The sequence below is a fragment of the Mastomys coucha genome, unplaced genomic scaffold, assembly GCF_008632895.1.
Source record: "Mastomys coucha isolate ucsf_1 unplaced genomic scaffold, UCSF_Mcou_1 pScaffold5, whole genome shotgun sequence".
Classification (NCBI taxonomy): domain Eukaryota; kingdom Metazoa; phylum Chordata; class Mammalia; order Rodentia; family Muridae; genus Mastomys; species Mastomys coucha.
In genome coordinates, this window is record NW_022196911.1 from 24386972 (window position 1) to 24396675 (window position 9704).

General features: G+C 52.3%; 3 protein-coding genes across 11 annotated transcripts in view; 1 reads left to right on the forward strand and 2 right to left on the reverse strand.

Annotated features, from left to right (window-relative positions):
- Syngr3 (synaptogyrin 3) overlaps positions 1-351 on the reverse strand; it is a 5144-nt gene extending 4793 nt beyond the window's left edge. Inside the window, exon 1 of the mRNA XM_031351378.1 lies at positions 90-351. Coding sequence (XP_031207238.1) covers positions 90-188 — 99 coding nt within the window. The 5' untranslated portion in view covers positions 189-351. The remainder of the gene's footprint in view (positions 1-89) is intronic.
- A 3544-nt stretch (positions 352-3895) lies between these two features.
- Gfer (growth factor, augmenter of liver regeneration) lies at positions 3896-6256 on the reverse strand. The gene is made up of 3 exons (XM_031351376.1): positions 5510-6256; positions 4912-5108; positions 3896-4142 (listed from the first exon to the last, which is right to left on the reverse strand). Exons 1-3 carry the CDS (start codon positions 6188-6190, stop codon positions 3980-3982), a joined length of 1041 nt encoding a protein of 346 aa, XP_031207236.1. The 5' UTR covers positions 6191-6256; the 3' UTR covers positions 3896-3979.
- Noxo1 (NADPH oxidase organizer 1) overlaps positions 5709-9704 on the forward strand; it is a 5073-nt gene continuing 1077 nt past the window's right edge. The window contains exons 1-6 of one of the 9 annotated variants that reach the window (XM_031351375.1): positions 5709-6314; positions 8323-8597; positions 8708-8788; positions 8893-8995; positions 9079-9256; positions 9395-9576. In XM_031351375.1, coding sequence (XP_031207235.1) covers positions 8532-8597; positions 8708-8788; positions 8893-8995; positions 9079-9256; positions 9395-9576 — 610 coding nt within the window. In that variant the 5' untranslated portion in view covers positions 5709-6314; positions 8323-8531. Of the gene's footprint in view, positions 6315-8254; positions 8598-8707; positions 8789-8892; positions 8996-9078; positions 9257-9394; positions 9577-9704 lie in introns of all 9 variants that reach the window. The other 8 variants (XM_031351369.1, XM_031351368.1, XM_031351367.1 and 5 more) reach the window with 8 other exon arrangements.

The window sequence follows — 9704 nt, forward strand, 5'->3', positions numbered from 1 at the left end:
GCGATGGGCAGGGGGTGGGTGAGGGTGGGGGATAAGGGATGCTAAGAGAGGCGGGGGACAGGGAAGGGGCCAACTTAGGGGCCACTCACCCAGGACACGACCCGCAACAGGGTCTGGGGCCGCCGCGCAAAGCTCACGGGATCAAAGGCAGCTCCCGCACGGCCCGCGCCAAAGGATGCTCCCTCCATTGCGGGACCTGTGCCTTCTGTCCGTTTGTCCCACCGGCCTGCCCCGCCGGAGACCGCCCGGTGCTGATGCTGAGGCTGCTGATGCTGTGGATGCTGCCTCTGCCGCCGCCTCCCGGGAGCGCGCGTCGGCTGCGGCGGGGGCGCGCGGGGCGGGGCCGAGCCAGCGCCCCCGACTAGGTCCATGCGCCGGGGTCTGAGCCCTGCCCTCGATCCTTCCCACTCGCTCTCCCCCATATGACAGAGTCGAAATGGGGACATTCTCAAGAGACACAGAACGAAGTCCTTATGGGGTTTAGAGGTGGGCTAGAGAAGGTAAGCTCAGATTTTGCCATGGCCAAGAGCATCGACAGAAGGACAAGTGCATCACCCTGCTTCTCTGACTAGGAGAGCCTTTTGGTGAGTATGTAAGAGGAAACTGAGGCCCAGCATCTTGATCTGTACATTCAGGGAGAAAGAAGGAGCCCCCAGCCTCAGAAGACCAGAGGTAAATTGCTGGGGGCTTTTCTCATTAGCCCTTGAATCAAGAAAATCTCAGCTCAGAGATGTGGCCCACATCCCCCCTGTATTCTGGCTTCTTCTTCAGAGGCTGTACTTTCCTAACAGGATCAGGTGGGAAGAATGTCGTGGGAGCTCCCTTCAGGGGTACTGTCTGGGAATCGAAATCCACTGTGGCCAGCAGGAGTCAAGGCTGAGCATGTCTGTTCTCCTCGGGCCAGGTCCTTTCTTCCAGAAGCTCTTTCCATCTCTGGTCTGGGTCGATCTGTAGTTGATTAATCTTGAGTTCAGGAAGGGGATAAGTACTAGCGATAAGATCCTGCCCCAGCGGTTGCCTACTTATCCTGGCCTCTGCTGGGATTCCCTTGACCCACACCTGATTAACAGATGCGCTTTCAGTGCCAGGCTGGTAGGAGACTGAATGGCTTCACCTTCATACTTACAGAAGCTAGGGTGTAGTCAGAGATCATGGGTAAGGCCCCAGTTACCTATCTCTGTCTTCCTGGGACCAGAGCCGGGTATAAAGAAAGTTCACACATACAGAGACTACACACTTTACTTTGTGTGACCTACTGTTCATTCTTCAGAGGGAAGTTGTAGCTGGAGGAACCTAGTCTAGTTCTGGAAAAGCCCCTGGTTCTGGTCTGAATCTTGTTTCAGTAGTTGGATGCAGGTGAGCACCCTATCCCATCTCCTTTTAGCTGTGAACAGATCTGTGTGATTGCCCATTCTGCCCTTCTCCTCCATTATTTTCATCAGTGCCCAAACAATGCAGCACATTCTTTGAAAAACACCGTTCTTGGGTTGAGTATAGAGCCCAGTGGTAGAATGCCTGCCTAGCTGGGCAGTGGTGGCGCACACCTTTACTCCCAGCACTTGGGAGGCAGGTGAATTTCTGAGTTCGAGGCCAGCCTGGTCTACAGAGTGAGTTCCAGGACAGCCAGGGCTACTCAGAGAAACCCTGTCTCGAAAAAAAAACAAAAAACAAAAAAGAATGCCGGCCTAGCATGCATGGTGCCTTAAATTCCCAACTATCACGAAAACGTTTGTGGTCATACTTTTTGTTTGTTTTTTGAGACAGGGTTTCTCTGTGTAGCCCTAGCTGGCCTTGAACTCAGAAATCCGCCTGCCTCTGCCTCCCAAGTGCTGGGATTAAAGGCATGAGCCACCACCGCCTGGCATGGTCAGACTTTTAACTGCTCCCCTTAGCAGCAAATTCAAGCTGTTACCCATCTATTTCTAGTGCCTCTTCTTCCTCCTGTCAAACCCAGTACAACCAAGCCCCTACCCTGCATCTGGCCAGGCACCTCCACCTGCCACTTTGGAATCGTTTGCTTCCAGTCCACCCATGAGCTTACCTTGCGATGTTTACCTCACAGCCCCTTTTTTCAGTGCTGAGTATTTATCCCTTTGAGTCGCCTGTCTGTGCTGGCAGCTCTCAAATGCCAGCTCAAACCATGACCTCCCTTTACACTAGTTCCACTTGTCTTGACCTGGATGCTCTGTCAATGGTGACAAAATGAAGCTTTTGATTTACTTTCTAAAAATAAATTTATTGAGTTGTTGGTTTCCCCTCCTTTTTAGACAGGACCTATGTAACCCTGGCTAACCTGGAACTCAGTATGTAGACCAAGCTGGCCTCACACTTCAGATACCTGCCTCTGCCTCCTAAGTGCTAGGGTTAAAGGTAAAGGCATGTGTGTCAGCATACCTAGCCTTTTGGGAGTGGAGGGGATTTAATGTATTTTGAACAAGTCAGTGGTGGCACATGCCTTTAATCCCAGCATGCAGGAGGCAGAGGCAGGTGGATGTCTGTGAAATCCCAGACCAACCTGGTCTTCTACAGGTTTTGACGTTTGGGGAGACAACAGATGACACAGCAACAAATGTGTCTGGAGTGTTTTGCCTGCATGTATTTCTGTATGGGCTTTTGTACCTGGTAGCCATAGAGGCCAGAAGAGGGTATTGGATCCCCTGGGACCAGTGATGGAAGAGCAAGCAGCCAGTGCTCTTAAGTATAAATAGGAGGGTGGTGTGTGTATGCCACCTTCAGGGAAAGCCAGGAAAAGGGGAAGTGGGAGGGGAGGGGAGGGGAAAGGAGCAAAACCAGCCACCAGTACAAGCAGTATGTCTGAGATGATCACAGTTTAACAGGAAACTCTTGGTTCCATAGCATGGCTGCATTAAGCCTCATCAGAGAGAAGTCCTGGAAAAGGAAAGGGGCGACTCCTTTGCTGGCCGGCTGCTCCGGTATCCTTTTTCTGTCGGACCCCTGAGTATCCTCTGCAGAAGCCAGCATAACTAAGGGCCTCTTTAGGTGGGGATGCCCTACTGGAGGCACAAGGAAGTCATGCCATCTCTATGGTCATAGGACTGGGGCACACATGCTGCTGGGATGCTGTGGCTGGGAGTCTGGCCTAAGGATAAATCCAGCTGAGCAGATCCAGAGATGCCCAACAGCTGCAGAGTTTATCCTCAGCAATTCTCACTTTCCCCGAGGCACAATCCCAGCTGCCAGCACTCTCATCACTCCCCATTTGTGCCCCACAGACCTCTAGTCTTCCTCAGCTCCTTTCTCACCCTGGAAATTCTGACACTTCCTGAAATGTTTCTGTCTCAGCTGCTCCATGGTGACTTCTGTCAAAACTCTAGACAAGAGGATCCAACTAGTCACAGAAAGGCAAGAACGGGCCAGTCCATCACTGTAAAGCCAAGTACAAAGCACACAGAAACCAGCCCCTAAGTCACTTCATTTTATTTTGGTCTCAGATTCTTAAGGAAGTTGTTCCCAGGATCCTCAATTGACATGCTTGTCATATCTGCAGAAGACCATGTGCCAGGCTGACTGACAGTGGGCATCATGGTTGGTACACCCTAAGAGAAAAGCCCCACTAGAGCATGGGAATCCTGCTTCAATTCTGAAACGACAGAGTTGCCAGGGTCACAGTTCTTGTAGGCAGCCAGGGCTGTGTAGTAGGAAGGCAACCGTCTAGCCCATTTTCCTTTGGGGCAACTACGTCTCAAATGTATAATGGGTATTATGAAGGTGTGGGGTACCCTGGACCACTCCTGCCTCTCACCTTCAGTCCCATGGGGCTTTAGCTGAGGAGGCCACCCAAGTGTCTGCAGTAGGCACCTCATTTCTTAATCCTGTGGCAGAGTTCCCAGAGGCAGTGTTCTAGGGATCCCTCCCGCCACCACAGAAACAAGCATTGGCTCAGATGCACTTTAATCGTCAATCAGGCCGTTGCCCATAGAACCCGGCTAGATGCCCCACTCGCCCTGCTGGTAATTCTCTAGTCACAGGAGCCGTCCTTCCAGCCGTCACGCCAACGCTCATCTACTCTCGAGCAGTCAAAATCAGGCTTGCCCAGCTTCCGATTCACCTCATTGTGCAGGCGGCACAGCCACTGGCTGAAGGATACTCTAGTGCTCGTGTCTGGCTGGTTCCTGCCTATCCTTTGAAAGAAGCACATAAGGATGTAAGAAGATGCTGGCTCCTCTGTTCCTGCCAGTGTGTGGGGACGGGGAGCGAGGACACTGCTAAGACTTAAACTTGGGGATCCCTCGCCATAAGGCCACGAGGGGGGCTGAATCTAGAGTCTCCAGGACTTTGACATTCTGGGAGCTGCTCACACACTCACCTGACTTGGCATGAGCCCCAAACAAGATATACTAAAGCAGGCAAGTTTACAACCTTGTAACAATCAGAGCCACACCCCATGGTCTCTAGCCCTAGGCAGTTTATAGACAGGTGGGGCCTGGCACAGGGACTGTTTCTCAGCGCCAGGAGCACAGAACAGCCAGAGCTCCCCCTCATTCCTAACTGCCCAGGCTTCAAATAGCAAGTGCAACTGCTCCCATGGGTCCAACCTAGAAATCCCTAAGGAGAACAGGTTAGGCCATTGAGAGTGATAAAAGTTTCAGTCCAATTTTTAAAGCTGTAACCAAGCTGAGGGTTTAGCTTGAGCAACCAAATTGAGCAAGTTGGAGTCCTGGCTAATCTGCCCATGAGGAATAAGTTAGGGAAGCCCTTCCTAAGAGCTTTAAGATTAACGAAAGCCCAAAGGACTGGGCTTTTGAGAAAGGAGAAGCCCCCATAATCCAACATCTCTTTTGGTGATCCCTCTCCTAGAAACCTGTCACTTCTGAATCTACTTTTCTAGGCTCCTGTCTGTGACATCAGCCAGGCCCCCCCTCAGGGACCTTACTTACAGCCACAACTTACCTCTTCCTTATATCTTCCGCACATTCCTCGCAGGGGTAAAACTTGGAAAATATATGTATGAACTGGGCCATATCCTGCTGTTGTTCTGGCGTGGGCATGTCCGGGTAATAGGCGGCCAGCGTATGGAGGAAAGCCCAGGTGTGACGACCCAATTCCTCCCGATCCTGTGGGCAATCCTCCCTAAACTTGATGTCCCGCTGCAGAAGTAGGCCGACTAAAGGTCAGTTCACTCTTACCCAACCAGAAAGCCCATACAATTCCAACCCAGTGGCATATTGCTTGCGTTGTACGCCAGAGGCCTTCGGTTCGGATTCCCAATATCACCAATAAATAAATAAATAAAATAATAATAATAATAATAATAATAATAATAATAATAATAATAATAAAAGAAACAAGAACGCTCCCTTTTCCAGTTGACAGCCTACTAACTCGATCCGTCCAGCCAGTGGCTGAAAAGCTTAGAAGTTTGAGCCTAACGGTGCGTGTGGGTGAGGGGTGGACAAGTTTAGGCATAGTCAACCCTGAGGGCTTGGGCCCTGCGGAGGCTGAACCGGGGCGGGGGACCGGGACCGGCGGCCAAGCGGGGCATCTGCACCTTCTGCTGGGTCCGCATCCACGACTTGAAGTCCACGCAGGCCCGGCACGGTCGCTTCCCGTGTTCCAAACCTTGCGGCGCCGGGGCCGCGGCAGGGGGGGCGGTGTCGTCTCTATGCCTTGCGCCGCGGCCCCGCGCGTCTGTCACCAGGTCCTCGGTGGCCTCGGAGCGCGCGCCGCCCGACAGGAAGGAGAAGCGACTGCTGCCGCGAGGGAAGCCCGCGGGCTCGCTGGGCGCCGCCATCTTGCTGGCGTGCGGGCAGCGGGGCCAAGAGGGCGTGCTGGAGACCGGCCAGACGAGCGCGCACGCCACCGCCAGCGCGCCGCTGCAGGAGCGGGAAAGGCAGCCAGGGGCCGGGTTCAGGCTGGGGAGGGAGGCGGGGCCTGGCGGCGGGGCGGGGCTGGGGGCCGAGGCGGCGGCCCGGGTCGCGGAGGAGTGGGAGGCCTCGGGGCGGGAGGAGGCGGAGCCGGGGGCCCCGGCCGGGGCGGCACCGGCGGCTGCGGCTCGGGCTCCGCGGGTACTCTTGCGCCTGGCTGCCCGCCGCGAGCCCGGCGCGCGTGGTCCATGGTAGGGTTTAGGCTTCCTCCACAAGAAGCGAAGTGGGTCGCGGAAGGCGCGCTGCGGCTGTGCTGAGATCTTGGGCCGAGATGAGTTCCGAGATGCTTCTCGCATCACCCCCATCGCTTGGCTCAGACCCTTACCAGCCGCAAAACTTGAGGTTTTTCTGCCTTACGACGTGCCCACCTACACGCTTCTCGGTTCCTTGGCAACGCGCGACGGGGCGTGGCCTCACAGAGACCACACGGTACTAGTGGCCAGAGGCAACCTATGCCCTAGTTAACTGTCCTCCACCCCGCAACCAGAGAGAGGGGGTGTCCTCATCCTCTAGCTTGGATAAAAGATTATTATGCCTATTTTAATAACAGTCTCAGGATTTTTTTTTTTGAGACAGGGTCTATGTAACTTGGGCTAACTTTGAACTCTGTATGTAGCCGAGTGAAGATGATGTTGAATTCCTGAATCTTTGGTCATCACACCACCTCCTCAAGTGTTTGACTTAAACGCCTGTGCCATCACAGGAAGAATTCCTTCCCCTATCTCCATGTGTTCTTTCACTCATTCTGCAAATATTTGTTCAGTGGCTACTCTGCTCCAGGTGCTGTTCCCACAGTGAGCAGAACAAGGAACAAGTTTCCCTCTTTAGCCTTTAACCTGTGGTGCAAATGGGGAAAACCCAGTCACCAGAATAAATCTTATTTACAAAACTGATGAAAGCCGTGCAGAGGGCGTGGAGACCCTCAGGCACAGGCCTTTGGGATAAGAAATCAGCTCAAACTCTTGGCGTTTTGCAGAAACACCAATGTAGCCGGTAGAATTTTGGGGAGGTAATTAGAGGCAGAATACAGAGTCGGACAAGGGCCTACTTATGACCATGCTAGGAATTGGCTTTTTTTCCCCCCTAAAAACTGAGAGATACTAGGCAATTGGGGACAGTGGATTTGTTTTGTTTTGCTTTGTGTTTTTTAAGACAGGTTTTTTTTTTAAGATTTATTTTATTTATTTTATGTGTATGAGTACACTGTAGCTGTACAGATGGCCGTGAGCCATCATGTGTGTGGCTGCTGGGAATTGGAATCAGGACCTCTGCCGTCCCTGCTCGCTCCCGCCCTGCTTGCTCATGCTTGAGACAGGATTTCTTACTATAACCAGTCCTGGCTGTCTTGGATCAGGCTGGCCTTGATCTCAGAAATCTACCTACCTCTGCCACCCAAGTGCTGAGATTAAAGGCATATGCCACCCCACTAAGAGCAGATTCTTAAAGAGACTGGGAGGAACCTTTCTAGCCCCAGAGTTGGGGGCTCCTCTGTGTGCATCTGAGAGGAGGCAGTGGCCAGGTAGAGTGGAGAGCATCTATCTATCATTGGGAGGGTAGACAAAGGCTGTCAACTGGGTGGTGAGAGGGGAACCCTAGGGCTAGGTACTCATCCCTTTTCCAGCTTCTCTCTTCTGACTTCCAACATTTCTGAAAAAAACAGTAAATTGTTAAAGCCAATGTCAAGAGTTGACCAAGTAAGGAGGTAGGTTTCATGACCTAGTGACAGGAGCCTGAGTCCTAGCTGCCCAGGAGCCTAAGGCAGTAATATCCCAACTTTGGCAATTTAGCAAAACCCTGTCTCAAAACAAAACAAGGGGAGGGTAAGAGCACTGACTGCTCTTCTGAAGGTCCTGAGTTCGGATCCCAGCAACCACATGGTGGCTCACAACCACCCGTAATGAGATCTGAAGCCCTCTTCTCGTGCAGCCGAAGTCAGCTGCAATAAATTACGCCGTAGCGATCGGGGCTGGAGCGAGCAGTGCCGGCAGAGGTCCTTAGATCAACAGTAGCCACATACATGATAGCTACAGCTACATTGTACTCATATACATAAAATAAATAAAATTAAATCTTAAAAAAAGAGAAAACCAAATTAAAAAAACAAAAACAAAACAAGACGAACACAACCAACCAAAACCAAAGCAGAACAAAACAAAACAAAAACAAAGCAAAGCAACCAAAAAAAGGACCCAGGAGTTGATTCAGATTGTCTGTGTCTGTAGCCCAGGGTGGATTCAAAGAGCAAGCTGTTAGGCACACCCTGGAGGAGGTCACAGCAGGGTGGAGGAGAGGCAGAGGAGGCAGGTGAAATTGAGGCGGCAGACTCTTTGGTGGTGGAATTCCCTAACACTTTTCTTCTCTTGACTAAGGAAGGAGCCCCAGGTGGTTGTTTCAGAACAGTCTTGTACAAAGAACTTCATTTTTTTACTTCCACCAGCCCAGGCTTGCCCCTCCCCCTGGCACAGTCTTCCTGTGATGAATCCTCTCCGTTTTTTGTGCTTGAAGAAGAACCAGGAAACTGAACCATTTCCTGGAGTGTGAGTGCTTTGCAAGGACTCGGCTTAAGGCAGTGTTGGGGAATTCCACTTCATTTCTTCCTGATGCTCAGAGCTCCTTCAGGCACCCCGTAGGAAGCCATCCATAGCCATGGCAAGCCCAAGACACCCAGTATCAGCCCATGCTGTAGCCCTGGTGCAGATGGAACGACTCCAGGTAGACCGCACTGCCATCATCCCTCACCCCTACACCAATTGTCTCCAAAGATGCAAAAGGGGAGCTGGCAAAGTCTGAAGGAGATGTCACCTCTACCTTTCTTCACACAGACATTTGCCTTCTCTGTGTGCTGGTCAGACAACAGTGACACGTTTGCTCGCAGGAGCTGGGATGAGTTTAGGCAGCTCCAGGTAAGTAACACTGGGACTATACTCCAGCCCAAGGACCTCCCTTTCTGCCTGTAGGAGCTCTTCTAAGAACCCTTCCCTCCCTGGGGAATTCCCTCCACTTTCAGAGACTAACACATGTGTCTCCCCATCAGAAGACCCTTAAGAAAATGTTCCCAGTGGAGGCAGGCCTGCTACGGAGATCTGAACGAGTTCTTCCCAAGCTTCCTGGTCAGGCCTGTAAGGGTCAGGGGATGGTAAGGCAAGTGTGGGTGAATGGGGTCCCACAGTGTGCACTTGTGATGTCCGAGCAGATGCCCCATTGCTGACACGCCGGGGACATACTGGCCGAGGCCTTGTACGTTTGCGGCTGCTGGACACTTATGTACAGGCATTGCTGGCAACCTCAGAACACATATTGAGGAATTCAGCACTCAACAGCTTCTTTGCACCCAAACCTCTGGATCTGGAGCCTCTGCTGCCTGCTGGCAGGTGACTAGCCTTCACCCTGCCCCCAGCCCATGTACTTGCTGGAAGGGCAGGTGAGAAGGCTGGGCTGTATATATGTGGGGAAAGGGGTGTCCCCATCTTTCCTACTTATTTCTTACATGTGCTGGCTGCACTGCCCAGCCTGGTGATCCTGCCCACACCAGAGGAGCCCTTAGCCCAACCCACAGGCAGCCTTGCCATTCACAGCCTGGAGGCTCAGAGCATGCGCAGTGTACAGCCTTTCCACACTCTTGACACAAGAGACAGACCTTTCCACACTCAGGCTCAAGAAATTCTGGACATATTACTACGACATCCTTCAGGTAAGGCTACACTATTAAGAACCTGAGCGGTAGGCCCTGGGCGATAGTGGCTCATGCCTTTAATCCCAGAACTTGGGAGGCAGAGGCAAGCGGATTTCTGAGTTCGAGGCTAGCCTGGTCTACAGAGT

What these genes read in the sequence shown, in the direction of transcription:
- Gfer (XM_031351376.1), bottom strand. Translation starts at nt 6,190, where the DNA reads ATGGGGGTGATGCGAGAAGCATCTCGGAACTCATCTCGGCCCAAGATC. An exon ending in GGATGCGGACCCAGCAGAAG is followed by an intron (nt 5,109 to 5,509) that starts GTGCAGATGCCC and finishes CTACTTCTGCAG; the next exon opens with CGGGACATCAAGTTTAGGGA. An exon ending in GCGGAAGATATAAGGAAGAG is followed by an intron (nt 4,143 to 4,911) that starts GTAAGTTGTGGC and finishes CTTCTTTCAAAG; the next exon opens with GATAGGCAGGAACCAGCCAG.